This window comes from Triturus cristatus, chromosome 6 (assembly GCF_964204655.1).
Source record: "Triturus cristatus chromosome 6, aTriCri1.1, whole genome shotgun sequence".
Classification (NCBI taxonomy): Eukaryota; Metazoa; Chordata; class Amphibia; order Caudata; family Salamandridae; genus Triturus; species Triturus cristatus.
The window spans coordinates 613,344,400-613,360,389 of NC_140589.1; the positions used below are offsets into that span (position 1 = coordinate 613,344,400).

The window sequence follows — 15,990 nt, forward strand, 5'->3', positions numbered from 1 at the left end:
GAATGGAGAAAACCTAGTCAACCTTGCCAGGGCATGCCTCCTAGCTCTAGCTCCAGCCCTACCTGTACATATATGGTGGAATCCTAGCTGGGATATTGTCAGTCCCAGTAAGAGCTAGTGAGTTTTTCGGATTATTTGAGAAGCATGATGAGGGTACAAGGAGGTGATGGGGACTGTCTGAACTAGATTCTGGTCTTAGATAGAAGCAAGGTTATGTGTGAATAGGCAAGTAATTTGAAAGCACACTTTGTAAAAGCTGGCTTCCTGCAGGGTAGCGAGATAGTAACAGAGTTGCAAAAAATGTTTACGCTGCTCAATAGATAGGTGCAGATGGAAAAAAAGTTAATACAAAGCTAAGGTAAGAATCTTGAAGTGCTACTTCCCATTCGCCTAAGAGAGTTGTGAGGGTTTATTAGAATGCATCATTTTTTACATCTGAAGGCTAATTGTACAGATGGGCTAGGGCCCTGTTCTGGTCATACACAAGCCTACTCAGCCATGTCCTAATGACAGAGGGCATGTCACAACATGACCAATGCTTTTGAATGAAGGTTATTCCATCCAGTTTTTTGGGGGCAGAAACTGATGGGTTTCTGAGTCAAGAAGTATTACCCTCCATTTGGAAGCATTGCCCCCGGCGGGAACATATAATTAGAGAAGACAAATCCCAGAGGTAAATGGAAAATATGGGACATTAACAATAATCCTTAGTAATTTATTACACCTCCTTTCACTACATAGTGCATAAAACAGCCATTCAACTGATGGGTGGGAAGCAAAACCTCCTAGTGCTACAATATGTATTAAAATGGTCAGTCCTTTTCTACTGACTCTTTGCAGAAGTCTGGATTCCATTGGGTTGCTATATATATTGAAGTGAACACAGGGCAAATTGCTTTCTTAAAATGTTTTTTTATTATTTTGAAAGTCTGACAAATATAACTTCCTCAATCTTTTGCATTTTTATTTTGTAGAACAGCTGAAGTTTTCTTCAAGCCACAACTAACTGGGAAACATGATTATGGTGTTCACGAGAGCCTGGTCCGCTCCCTTCTCCGTTCTGATGTAGACTTAAGGAAGACCTTTGCAGAAAATATTGTTCTCTCAGGTAGTGTATATATATATATAATTATTATTTTATTTTTTTATTTTTTTCATTTCTAATCCCTTTTCAAACCGGCAGAATTTTAAAGTGTAATAAACTATGAAGACGGTGAGTTACCTTCATTTTTGCCTAATTCTTTTTATTGTCATTTACAATTTTAACAATGCAGTACAATAAAAGATCAACGACACCATGTACTGGGGGATAATACAATAGCAAATCCAGTGCTGAAGGATATAGCAACGATAGCAGGTGGGTTATATGTCAGTATGAAGAAATGAGGGTATCAGTTACACCAGGCCATCCGGGAGGGAACGCTAGTGTATGTTCTGCCGTCGTGCTGTGCACCACAGCACCGGTCTATGTGTGGTGTGATCTCTGAACTGTGGGCAGAAGGTACAACAAAATGAGGACAAAATAATTTAACTGAGGGAAAGTGGTAACTGCCTGTGATCTGAGGCTGTAAGGTGTTGTATCAGGTGACTAACTGCTTGTAGCGCGCAGTAGGGACGTATGATGTGCCAGGTTGAGCAGGGATTGAGGGGAGGCGCCCCCTATGGGGCAACGCAGTAGCGATAGTGGCATGTTACCCTAGCACCGATGAGGCCCCTGTTTCCTCCTGAGTGTCTACTATGGATGTAGCCATCTTCTTTAATTCCTCCACAATAGCCACCCAGTCTATAGCTAAGGGAAACTTGCATAGCCACAGCAGGTCCTCCCTCCGTAGTGCTACTCCCTCTGCTCGGGCCCAGTTGAGCAACGAGCGGCGGCAGGCAAATGCACGGAGCGCCACTGGTGCTTTCATCTTTTGGTGATCAGACGTTTCGCCGTGACTAGACCAAGGTCTAAGAATAGTAAGGTGACCTTGTGTTTCCTGCTCCTCTTAAAGAGGTGCAAAACATACACCAACCAGTCAAAGGGAATTGCACATTTAGTGCAGTGAGATAAAGTGGCCGCTATGTCAGTCCAGTACTCAGCAAGGGCCCGGCAATACCACAGCATATGTAGCAAATCTGTATCTGTTAGGTGGCACCTGGGACACTCTGAGTCAGCGCGATGAAAATGCTCGTTTATCTGGGGGGGGAGAGGTGTGCACGATGGAGGATAAAATATTGAATCTGCCGGAAGCGCTGATTGTGAGAGACTCGTGTCGGGCTTTCCAGTATTGCCACCCATTCCTTCTCCGACTGGGTACGGCCTTGATCTTCCTCCCAGTGTTGTTTCAGGGGGATCACTGGGATTGCAGTGTGTTGACAGAGGGACTAGGCAAACCAACGTATCAAGTGTCCCCCTGTGCCCATTATATGCAAGTACTGCAACGGGTGGTGTGTGTGGGGTTCTGTTGCTAGGTTACCCCATCTGATTGAGAGTGAAGCAATGAGCGCAGGGTTATTAAGAATTGCCCCGGGGGTAGGCTATCTATTAGGTATGTATATAGGATTAAGGTGCCGTCTCTAAAAAGGTCCCCTGTCTCGTGAATGTCTGCTGTTTCCCAACTGCGCAGTTCCACTGCCGTGATGTACGACCTTCCCCTTGGTGACCCCAGTAAAGGAATAGTCGGGGCATACAGCGCGGTGCCACAGGTGATGTATAGGCTTCTGCTGTAGCTTTTGTATGCCATGGAGAGCAGCAAGGAGTCCACTCTTCTGGACTTAGCGCAAGGGTGAAACATGCTGAACAAAGTGTGGAGCACCATTGGTGGTAGCAGTGTAGCAGTGTCTGACAGGTGTCTAGAGGCCAGTCATCTAGATGCCCATTGCAGCTGAGCTGCTAAGTAGTAGTGCTTGAAATTAGGCATCTCTAGCCCACCCTGTCCTGCTGGCAGATATAGCTTCTTAATTGAGACCCTGTGTCTGGACGTCCCTCATAGAAAATCCCTGACCTTTGCTTGCAGTTTACTGAAGTAGGAGGGGGAATATAAAGAGGCAGGGTCGCAAAATAGTAAAGAAGATGTGGGAGGATCACTATTTTTGCGAGGGCTACTCTACCCGAGATAGACAGGGGGAGAGTCCTCCAGAATGCCATCTGTGAGTAAACAGATGAGGTGGCTCTAGTAATGTTCCCATCGAACAGGTCAGTTTTGGTACGATATATGTGGATACCTAAGTATCGGAATGTGCCGGTGCACCATGACACTGGGACCTCCCCCAGTGAGTACCCGGGATCTGGAGTAGACAGCGAGACCGGGAAGAGGGTTGATTTTGCTGCATTGACCCTCAGCCCTGATACTTCGGCGAATTGTGATAGCGAGGAGTCTAGCGAGTGGGGTATGGCGTGGATGTCTCTTGCGTATAATAAGAGGGGGGAAGAGGGCAGCCTTTACGAGTCCGTGACCCATCTGGATAGTGTCCGATATGTAAGGACCAGTTTTCACGTGAATCGTTGGGCGTTTATACAATAGACGAACCATGCTGAGAAAATAGGGGCATATGCCGAACCTTGGTAGCACAGAAAAGAGATTGTCCCAGTCAAGAGAGTCAAATGCTCTCTCGACATCGAGCAGCAGGCATCCTGAGCATGGCCAGCTCAGGGAGGCATATTCAGCTACCCTGAAGTAGTGACAAAGGTTGAGCGCAGTGTTTCAAGCAGGGACGAAATCATTCTGATGCGAGCGTACCAGAGAGGGTACATAGGGTGCAAGACAGTTAGCAAGTGCTTTCGCCAGGATTTTATAATCCATGTTCAGGATCGCCAGAGGTCTGTAAGACCCCAGGGCCATGGGGTCCCTCCCTGGCTTCAACAAGGAGGCGACATTAGCTGTGCAGAGAGAAGGAGTGAGGGTTGCGCTGACGTGCGCCGATGTGTAGAGTACATGTAGACGTGTTACTAGGGTCTCTGCGTAAGCCTTGAAAAACTCAGTAGGGAACCCGTCAGGTCCCGGTGTTCTTCCAGAAGCCAGAGACGCAAGAGCTTCCCGGACCTCCTCCACCGATAGGGGGGAGTCTAACTACAGAAATTGGTCAACGGATACGGTGGGTAGCTGCACAGAGTCTACAAAAGAACCTATTTGTTGGGAGTCACCGTACGCGCTGGATGCATAAAGTGCGGTGTAATGCTTGGTCATGGCCTTGTGTATGCCCCGCTGAGTGTGCGTCATCTGCCCGAGATCATTCCTTACAGCATGTATGGGATGGTATGGATAGCGCGCGCTGCATCGCATTTTGCGATGCAGCGCGCGCTACGAAATTCGTTTTATTTATTTAATTGTTTACTTACCTGCAATTATCCATATTCCGGTTTTTAGAACCCCCCACCCTGCCCCTCCCCCGCCCCGCCTTACTGCCCCACGGAACTCCCTCCACGGGCCGCGGCTGGTCCTGGCGTTCCGATAGGATCTGTTCTGGATCCGGTGCATTGATGGCCGAGATCCACAGTATCTTTCTTCCTCCCTGACCCTTCGGCGTCCAAGCCTCTATTTCTTCTGTGCAGAGGGGTCTTCCTAGGGCGTATGGACTGTAGCCAGCCCACTTTCTTACAGACAGACTCAAGCATTGGAGGGGGGGGGTCAAAGAACCGCGCAGTGCCGTTATGGATTACTCAAAGGCGGGCTGGGAATAGCAACGAGTAGCGTAGGTCTTTTACTTTCAACTGACGTTTCACTGCTCCGAATTTGGCACGTCTCCTCTGTATCTGTGCAGTATAATCCGGAAAGAGGGAGACCGAGACATTTTGTACCTTGGGGCCCCGGTGTCTCTTCCCTCAGCACCGCATCCCGGTCCCGGAAGTTCAACAGGCAGATCAGAAAAGGCCATGTGCGAGCCCCAGGAGGTGGTTTCTGAGCAGGGACTTGTGCGCTCGTTCAACAACAAACTGCGGGGAGAGTGCCCCCGGGGGAAGCAACTCTTTTAACTAGGTCTCTGCATTTCCCACTGCATCCAGACCCTCTGTTCCCTCAGGTTGGCCTATCACAACCCTTTGCGTTGTCTAGTTTCTTCGCGAGCAGGTCCTGCTGAGTTGCAGTGTGATTGCAGGTTTTAGGTTGTAATTCTGCTAATGTGACATCTGCCCCCTGCATTTGTTCAGACAGTTTTTGGTGGTCTGTGTGCAGAAACATGAAGTAGAAGGTGACCTTTTCTATTCTGCCTTCAAGAGAGGTCCGGGTATGGTCCAACGCTGCCCCTATCCATTCCAAAGCAGCCAGCACTGAGTCCAGCTTTGCCGAAAGTTCTGCCCGGTTAGGATCGGAGGGTTTCCCCACACCTCCAGACACTCCCCCAGCTGCACTCTGAGGAGGGCCATCCTGAAGGGAGGCTGAGTGAAGGTGGCCCATAGCTAGCTGCTGCGCACTGGGCATAGAGAGCTGTTAGTGAAGTGGACCTGTCTGCCAAAGCTTCGAGGGGGGAGCAGGTTGATGTCAATGCTCGCCAACGCGCCGACGGTTAGAGAAGGTTTTCGGGTTGGCTGCTCCCCAGACCCGACAGGAGTTCCCCGAAGCTGGACAGCCACAGGTTGTAGAGAAATAGGCCAGCTGTGACAACACTGTGAACACCCAGTCTCATCAGGGGGCCTGTCACAATAAGGACGTGCCACAGGAGCCACCAACAAGTCTTGAATATCTATTTACTGATCACGTCATGTGTTTCTTGTTTGGGGGAGGGACCAGATGAAAGCAGTAGCTGTAAAAGTGAGCTTCCTGGATCTGACCCTGATTGTTGAGCTTCAGGCCTGGCAGTGCCGCGACCCCAGAAGGGCCAGCAAGACTGAGTTAAAAGGAAAATTCCAAGCACATAGTCTGACACCTTGATAAGCGTCTAAACTTTTCCTTCTTACTTATGGCGACAGCAGATACATGAGGCATGTTTACGGCACACTAGCCTTTCTCATTATCGAGCCCTGATGAAGTTCCAGGAATGTATCTTGGAAATGAAACGCGTTGGCTGGTTGTTCTTTGATTTTGCGCAAACCTTTGAATAAAGAATTTCTACAAGAATTACAATGTACTAAATCTGCTTTCTTGATGCACCTCCTTGCGTACATCAAATGTTATGCCATAATGGTCATTCAGAAGTTTTGATTTAATTGATACACCCAATTTTGGAGCTATATTTGGGGTTCCCTGGTTACAATTACTTGACCTTCTCATCGACTGGGCTTCACACACGGCCACCTTGAGGTCACCATTCTGTATGTTGCGCTGTTATCAAGAAGCAGTGGACTGGAAAACTTCTTTATGTTGTTCCATGAGTAGTCCTATCAATTACCTTGACGTTCCACCTATGTATGCAGAGTATAGAGAGGTGTTTGATGAGGTATGCCTCCACATCGGAGTTACGATTGCAGAATAGATCTGGTACCTGGGGCAGAGTTAGCAGGAAGTCGCATATATGCCCTCACAGAGCCTTAAACAGAATATCTTCAGTAATATATCCAAGATATGTTAGAGCGAGTGTTCATTGGACATTCCACCTCTCCTGTCTCATCTCTTCTGTTTTTTATTCCCAAACGAGAGGGTGGTTTAATAGCCTGTTTGAGTTTTCACGCTCTTAACAAGGTAGCTGTTAAGAATAAATATCCTCTTCAACTTTTGGTTCTGTTGGATCAGGTGAGAGGGGCAAATGTGGTTACCAAACTGGAACTCAGACGTGCCTATCACTTGATTGAAGATGAGTGGAAGACGGCGTTTTGTACCAAGTTTGGTCTATAAGAATAATGTGATGTCCTTTGACTCTGTAATGCTCCAGCAGCATTTCAGTTCTTTGTAAATGAGATCCTTTGGGAATACTTGGATACATTTGTTATCATTTACCTAGACGATATCCTGATTTACTCTCAGTCTGATGCAAAACATGAGGTGCATGGCAAAATGATTCTCCAGCGGCTCAGAGAGAACCAACTCTTTGCTAAACTGGACAAATGGACTTCCACGCTTCATAGGTGGATTTCTTGGGATTTGTTATTTCTCATGAGGGAATCCATATGGATCCAAAAAAGACTGATTCATTGGTGAAATGGCCTACTGCTAGTTCTGTTAGAGAAGTCCATTCCTTTATAGGCTTCGCTAACTTCTATAGGAGGTTCATTGATCATTTCTCTGACATCATATCTCCTATCACCAAGTTGTTGTGCAAAGGTAGTGCCTGTTTGTGGTCCAGTGAAGCTGAATAGGCATTTTTGGAACTCAAAAAATTATTTACTTCAGCTCCTGTTATAAGACATGCAGACAATACACAGCCGTATGAGATGCCTCACAATATGCAGTGGGAGGAGGGTTATCACAACAAGACAAAAAGACGGGTTGTTTACATCCCATTGCTTATTTTTCAAAAACACTCTTACCTGCGGAACAGAATTACACCACTGGAGAAGGAGAGTTATTGGGTATAAAACTTGCTTTTCAGGAATGGAAGCATTATCTGTTGGGCTCACCGCACACCATCACCATCTATTCAGATCACAGAAGCTTGCAGTTTTTTTTAGATCAGCCCGAGCACTTACACCTAGACAAATGAGATGGGTTTTGTGAATATGATTTTGTTATTACCTACTGACCTTGTGCACAACATGGCAAAGCAGATGCATTGTCCAGATTGGGCAAGGAACATAAAATAGTCTCAGAGTCCGTTATCCCTATCATACCAAGTCAAACAATCATCGGGGTAGGGGACAAAACAGTTGAGGACTCTACTGAATTTTTTGATCAAGTGGCTTTGGCTTGCTCAGAAATTCCAATTCAAGAATGGTTAAATAACCCTGTGAATAGTATAAACAAAGGAATGTTTTACCATGAGAATAGGTTACCAGTACCTACGTTGGATGTGCAACGCCATGCAATGGTGTCATAGTAGTCCCTTGGCAGCACATCCTGGTGAAGACAAAACCTTACAGACTTGTCAAAGATGATTTTGGTGGGAAAAGAAAGCGAAATATATACATGATTTTGTTAAAGCCTGCTCTATCTGTGCTAGACAAAAAGCCTCTCATTGTCCCCCTTCTGGATTGTTACAACATTTGTCTAGTCCTCAGATACCCTGGCACTCTGTCAGTATGGATTGTATAACTGATCTTCACATAACACAGGGTTGTACAGCTATTTTTATAGTTGTGGACATGCTAACTAAAATGGCTCTTTTTTGACTCTAAAAAAGCTTCTCACCACTAAAGAATTAGTAAATGTATTATTTGGACAAATAGTAAGATTACATGGAATGCCCTCTGTTATAGTGTCTGATCGATAGACAAAGTTTGTGTCGCGATTTTGGCAAAGGATATGCAAGGCGTTACACATTGATCATCGATTATCCACAGCCTACCATCCCCAAACTGATGGGCAAACAGAGAGGACTAATCAGACTTTATAGCAGTATTTCCATTGTTTTTTAAGTACTTTTGCAAGTGACTGGGTGCAGGCTCTACCAGTGGCAGAATTTGCATATAATAACACCACGCACATATCCACTGACATGCCACCCTTTTACTTCACTTACGGGTATCATCCCAGATTTCCATTAGGATTATCAGAAATACCTGCTGTCAAAATACACCATGACACACCTTTGAGTATATGGGACAAAGCAAAACCAGAACTGTAACATGCTAAGGATTCTCTGAAACGACAGGCTGACAAACATCAATGTCCATCCCCATTGTATGAGGTATGAGATCAAGTCTGGTTAGACACAAATAATCTAAGATTAACTTGTCCAAGAAAATGACAACCCCGATACATAGGACCTTACCAAGTGATTAAAGTGATTAATCCCGTCACCCTAAATTGAGAATTACCTGAAGAAATGCATATTCATCCTGTTTTCCACACTTCCTTACTGAAGATGTAGGATCCCTTATCAAGCCCAGAACCTCCTCCCCTCCTATAAATATAGAAGGTGAAATAGAGTATGAAGTTAGGCGCATTTTAGTTACATGAAGATATAAAGGCAAATTGCAGTATTTTATAAAGTGGGTGGGATTCTCACCAGAAGATTGTTCCAGGGAACCTGCAGATCAAGTACATGCACCTATCTTAGTACCCAGATTTCATGCCCTCCATCCCTCAAAACCCCGCCCGATAAATAGACCATTTGATGAGAGAACTGTCAGGCCTCGAGCTTCATGTGCGGTAATCTGTAATAGAATCAGATGGGCTTGAAGTGCATTCTCTATGAGGGTTAAGCATTCCTCTTTGTTTTCTGCCCTAGTCTCTTGCGTAGCACTTAAAAACCACTCAGCACCCTCAAGCCGATGCTTGGTTTTCCTTTCCATTTTTGGATGTGACCACGCCCTGTGGTTTTGGAATTGTAATACGACTCCTCCGTTTTGGCTTCTCCATGTTTCTTGGCAATCGCTTGCTGTTCTTGTTCCGGGTGAGCATTGGCCGGGGCCGGTTCCGGCTCGACCGGCCTCGCTGACAAACTTTGTTAGGCTGTATCTGTGCAGACAATGTACCTGCCTATCCTGTTTCCATTTCTTGTTTGCTCCGCATAACCTTGGCGGTTACGAGTCTTCCCACTGGCACTTCGCTGGATTCTCTGTTCGCACTCCCCCTTTGCCTCCCTTCTGCCCCTCCCTGAGGATTCCACATCAGAACGCTGGAACCAAGGTCAGTGCACTGATATAAACCTTTCCATTTTTGTGATCTTCTCATGTTATTTTTGTGGGGACTCCCTTATTAGATACAAGGCTGATTTTTCATGAACTTTCTGGTTTTTATTGAGAGAATACCAATATTAAAGGAAGCCTTACTGGGAGTGACTTCAACTCCTATATTTTTGGAGAATAAATACTGGAAGAATTCATGGTGAGTGAGTGCTGGACTCTCAATGTAGAATTCCCCTTAAATAAGGGGAGGTGAGGGGAATAAGTATATGCAACCTATGTCTTACTAATAGGGTGATTATTTTGTTTATGTGCTACAGTTTGAAAGATAAAGGAAGATCCTTTGCCTCGTTTTGGAGAATCGAAATCCCAGCTGTCTTTGTTTTGGTGTGGTCACTCTTAAGAATTCTTTCCCTGTCTCCCAGAAGAGAGTAGCCTGCTGAAGAGTCATACACAAATCTCATAGAGGCACTCTATTCCAGAGAGAGAGGGGGACCTTTCTTTTTTCCTGTGGATACAGGCTTTCAGGTTAGTGGTTAATCTGTATCTGACACACGGGTATCACAGATCCATACCACATGCAAGGCTCCCACCAAATGTAAGTGGTTGCTGCCAGGTTTAGAGATGCTCCCCCATGTCAGGAAAGCCAACTTGTGTGAGAGATGGCCACCAAATGTCAAATATCACCATTGTATGCTAGCGTCTCAACCAGACGTCAAGGATGCCTCCTTTATTCCCACTTTAAGCAATGTGTGACCAGCTTGAGCCAGGGGAGAACACCGGATGATGGTACTGCCCCAACACATACATTGCCACACTCACATATGAATACATACACACACTCACCCACATACACATGCACACAATTCAGTTTCACAAGACCTCTTCTTCTCACCCCTTTTAGCAGTGGTGGACCAGCTGGCCAGTAGTATCTTGGGATCACACCCACACTTCCTTCGGAGCACTGCCTCGGCTGGTGTCACTCACCACCTGAGGCCTCACCCATAAGATGTAGATCTCATTGGCACTCTGGAGGCTGAGAGCTGCACAGTACAGTTGTCTACTTCCTGAAGAGAAACATTGTCCATACCAAGACTTTTTTGTTATATTGTACATTTTTTTAAAGTATTGGGTAAAATATTACGAGTGCCATAATCCTGCACATGAAGATTTGGCACATTATGCCAACTGCACATGTTCAGTGGGGAACAAACGTAAATTTTGATGGTCGCAAGCAACACATGCATGCTCCTGAGGTTTGCTTGAAATGTGTACAATTCATTGGCTTACTCCTAAGCATCTGGAGATTTATCAATTGTCTGTGTGAATCGGGTGTGAGTGAAACTAGACAAGCAAAAGTTTTCGATTTGCAAATATATTATTGAATGATTTGTAATGTGTAAATGCTTCTGCAACATGCATCAGTGCAGAAAGAGAAGCTTGACATTAATGATTTCAATTTTATATAATTATTTTCCTTTAGGTGGAAGTAGCCAGCTGCCTGGATTTTCTTTACGACTGCAAAATGAAATTTGTTCTATGATGCCTCTAGATCTGGTGAACTCTGTGTCTGTTGCAATTCTACCTGATCAGGAATTTGCTGCATGGACTGGGGGGTCCTATTTGGCACAGTTACCTTCTTTTGATACAGCCTGGATCAGCAGAGAAGAATATTATGAGTTTGGCTCAGACATTGTCTACAAAAGATGTTTTTAAATGTTAGTCTTTGTTAATTAAAAACAAATATATGTTTTTACCATTTAGTAGTTAATTTTCATTTATTTGAAAACACCCAGTTTAAATACAAAACTTAAACTAGGAACTAATTTAACTAATTTAGCAGACTCTTGAATCCAGCCGCATCTATAACAAGTATCTGGCTTTTATACACAAACACCGGCATGCACAAAGATTAGGGATACTTCAATTTAGAGGTCTACTCAAGTATACTGAGATGCAGAGGCAGAATCATCATAAGTGAAACTTCAGCAAAAATACTGCGAAGGGAGAAATAAAGCATGGAGGCTGCTGGCTCATACATTAAAGGTGAGACGTAAAGTTGGATTTGTATCAGAAATCAAGAGGGAATTAACCACACTAATGTGCCAAGAAGTTAGAGCAGTTACAAACATTCTGCAGGAATTTGTACTCAGGAGCACAGGGAAAGCAGCAAGCTAGATTGGAGTACTCTCTCAAAGTATGACTCCTAAAGATTTCTGGGGATGAAGGCGATGTGCTGGAGGTGTCCGTTCTTGAAGCTAGATTAGAACTGCACCACCACTTGTACCCTCTACAGTAAATATACAATGCTTGTGCTACAAAAGGACTTCTTTAGGGCAATGCTGATTTTAGGTGACACCCAATACGCTGGGTTATCACCTGTTAGCAAGAGTTATCTTGAAATAACCATGCAGTCTGGCTTCTGTTCAGAATATCAAACTAATAATCTAGGCCAAGCTGGAGCAAGCTGTTTGCCACGATCCAATGCACAGATAAATGAATAAAGATACCAGGTATATATGGTTTGTTAGCGATGGACCGGTGATGGACGTGCAAGTTCAATTATGGACTAGCACATGATGATAGAGACTTTCCACCCAGATTAGTGTACTTCTTCTAAAGGTATGCCACACACGGGTACCTAAGAATTCCCACTCAGATTCGCTGGTACAACTGGCAGAGCTCCTATATTCTTAGAATTTTAGCGGTGTTTTATACTGGAATTGTATTTAATTTAGGATTTTCCTTCTCCTCCTCCACTGTCTTTTGCTTCTGATACATGTACATCGCTATCTTTTGCTACTTCAGGGACTCACTTTTGTTGTGGCTTTTTGTATATTAGTTAGGGTATGTGTACATATAAATGTTGTTGGTTCCGTATAGTGTTTTGTAAATGTTTTGTATATATCTTTTTAACTTCCAGCCCTGAAGAAGTCCTATGTAAAAAGGACGAAACGCGTTGGCTGATGGTTTTTGTACAAATTGAAAAATAAAGAAGAGAAACATCATACAAATTTGCATTAGCAGCAACTTTCTACCTCGAATTAGAATTCAAGTGGTGGTGCAGTTCCAATCTAGCTTTTTCATTTCCATATTCCCTGGGAAGGGGAAGTGCTTCTGGACAAGGGGCACATTTGTGAACTTGCACACAGAAATGTTTACTATTTAAAATAACTGGGTAATATACTGTACTGGTGCTGCACATGTGTTTTTATGATCCACTGTCCATTTCTCGTTTTTTCTTAAAACAGAGAAAAGGCTGGGCCTGGGTGAGTTCACAGGTTTTAAAAGAGACATTTGTTTCTTAGCAGATGTATTTAATGACAGAGAATATGGAGTCAGTCATTCACTCAATGCCATACTGGTTTTAAGGATTCCTAAATCTGAGAAAGACTCTACCTTGTGAGGGTCTAATCAGCCAATTGCCTCACTGCATTGACACAAACCAGGCTGGCTTTGTGAGGCAAAGGCAAATAGAAAACAACATTAGGAAAGTGGTCCACCTTATCGACATAGCAAGGAACATTAGTAGAGTATTTGTCAAACTCACATTGGATGCTGAGAAAGCCTTTGAAAGGTTATCATGCATTCTTGGAGGATTCTTAATCAGGGTATTGTCGATCTCCAGTACTTGGCCTGGACAAAGCCTTACTACAAAACTCCCTCAGGTCAAATACACTTGAATGGCTAGATGTGAGGTTCATGTAACTAGAGGTATGCTACAAAGATTTCTTCTGTCTCCCCTACTTTTTGAGTTGACAGCAAAACCACTAACTCAGTAGACAGGAGCATTACATTGCTATTAAACTAGGAGAGGATGAGTTTAAAGTCATGCTTTTTGAGGAAGACATCCTGTTATTTTTGTCAAGGTGGGAAGACTCTCTTGTCGCTTAATTGGTTTAACTGGTAATATATGGAGCAGTTTCAGGATTTAATATTAACATTTCTAAGTCTGAAGCACTGAATTTAAACATTTGTGTATGGTATGTCAAAGCGTATTTAGAAGCTAACCATGCCAGACAGATGCAGGGCAGTATATTGGACTATCATATCTGGCACATTTATACTTTTGTGTTATAGGTCTTGTACTTTTTTCAAGCATTGCCATTGTGACCAGACAGATCCTGCATAGATAAAATTCGGACAATTTGTAATAGGTTTATCTGGGGGGAAGGTGAAGAAGGGCCAACACTCATCAAGCAAGGCAGATCCTGAGATGAGGCCAGGGTCTCAAATATGCCCTGCTATTTCCAGGTGGCACTACAACAAATCCTGAGGCAACAGAGAGCAGAACATCGTCACATTCCCCTCTAAGAGTGACAATGCTTGGAGTTTGGGAACTATGGGGAAGAATCATGGCCTTGCCATATACAGGCCTGGGCTAGATAAGAAAGACTTGTGAACTGGAAGGCCCAGAGAGTACTAAAACTGAGCAACTTCTTCTGCAACAGTGTAGTTAACCATAAGGTGGCTTACGGCCTAAAACAAATGGAGTGGTTTAGCTACTTGCATTTTAAACATTGGGTGCACCATACAAATAAACTGAAAGGGGCAGCCAGTCAGATAACAGAGTATGAGAAACTGCTCAAGGAATAGGGTGGGATTCTATATGGGGTATCGAAACATACTGGAAACCTAACACCCTTAACTGGTAGTCCCCCAACCTTTTGCTTCCACCCCACCTGTTTCATTGAATTTGTTTTGTTAGTTTTAGGAGACTATGGCACTTTAGCATTGCTAATCAGTGCTAAAGTGCTGGTTAGCAATGTTAAACAGCACTTTAGCCTTTAAATAAAATGCTACTATCAATCAATCAGTGTTCTTGAGGCACCCTACTCACCCGTGAGGCTCTTGAGGTGCTGAGGGGTGGGGGGCTGGGTTCGAGCAGCTCCGTGGTCATCCGAAGAGCCAAGTCTTGAGATCCTTTCTGAATAGGTGGAGTGTCGGGCTTCGACAGATGCGGAGTGGGAGTTTGTTCCAGGTCTTGGCTGCGATGTAAGAGAAGGATCTGCCACCCGCTCTGGCCCTGTGGATGCGGGGGACCGTGGCCAGGGCTAGGTCGGCAGAGCAGAGGTTTCTCTTGGGGGACTAGAAGGAGATTCTTCCATTGAGTCATTGGGGTCCGGTGTTGTGGAGGGCTCTGTAGGCGTGTGTGAGGAGTTTGAAGGTTATTCTTTTTTCTACCGGGAGCCAGTGGAGGTTGCGGGGGTGGAGGGTGATGTGGTTATGTCATGGGATGATGAGGATGAGTCTGGCTGCTGCGTTCTGGACGGTCTGGAGTTCGCGGATGAGTGTTTTGTTGATTCTGGCATTGAGCGCATTTCTGTAGTCGAGTCTGCTGGTGATGAGTGCGTGGGTGACAGTCTTCCTGGAGTCAGGGGGATCCATTTGAAGGTCGTTTGGAGTATGCAGAGGGTATTAAAGCATGTGGAGAACACAGCGTTGATCTGGCGGTTCATGGTGAGTGAAGAGTCGAGTATGATGGTTGTGAGCTTGGTCCATAGGGGTGGATGGGTTTCCGAGGGCCGGTGCCACAAGGTGTTGTCCCATGCCAAGGGGTTGGAGCCGAGGATGAGGACTTCTGTTTTCTCAGAGTTGAGCTTCAGGAAGCTGCTGCTCATCCAGGTTGCAATGTCCTTCATCCATTCTTGGAAACTGTGCCTGGCGATGTCGGGTTCCTTGGTGAGGGACAGTATGAGCTGGGTGTCATCGGCGTATGAGACTATGTTGAGTCTGTGTTTTCTGACGATGGTTGCGAGGGGTTCATGTAGACGTTGAAGAGCGTGGGGGTGAGGGAGGATCCTTGGGGTACGCCGCATCTGATCTCTGTAGGTTCGGAGAGGAAGGGTGGGAGTCTTATTCTTTGTGATCTTCCTGAGAGGAAAGATTGATTCCTGTCTAAGACAGTTCCCTGAATGCCAGCGGTGTGGAGTCTGGCTGATAGTGTGCGGTGGGAGATGGTGTTGAAGGCTGCCGAGAGGTCTAGAAGGATGAGAGCTGCTGTGTGACCTTGGTCGAGGAGGGAGCGGATGTCGTCGGTGGCGGCTGTGAGGGCGGTCTCAGTGCTGTGGTTGTTGCGGAATCCGGATTGAGAGATTACGAGGATGTTGTTGGTTTCTATGAAGTACGCTAGCTGGGTGTTGTTGACTTTAAGTGTGCCTGCAGCACTCATTGCACTACCGCACCAAAGTAGCACTTTAAAACATTTATCAGGCCTGCCACTGCAGCCTGTAGTGCAGTTTTAAACTGATATTCCGCCCTGGCAAAATATACTTCTCTGCTAGGACTAAAACTTTTCCATTATTATTATAAGTCACACCTAGGGCAGGCCCTAAAAGCTCCTAGAACATGTT

At 45.0% G+C, this 15,990-nt stretch overlaps 1 protein-coding gene across 1 annotated transcript in view; it reads left to right on the forward strand.

Annotated features, from left to right (window-relative positions):
• The window catches only part of LOC146817632 (uncharacterized), a 68,529-nt gene extending 57,176 nt beyond the window's left edge, over positions 1-11,353 (forward strand). Inside the window, exons 6-7 of the mRNA XM_085609648.1 lie at positions 975-1,108; positions 11,121-11,353. Of these exons, the coding sequence (XP_085465774.1) occupies positions 975-1,108; positions 11,121-11,353 (367 nt within the window). The remainder of the gene's footprint in view (positions 1-974; positions 1,109-11,120) is intronic.
• Positions 11,354-15,990: the final 4,637 nt, after the last annotated feature.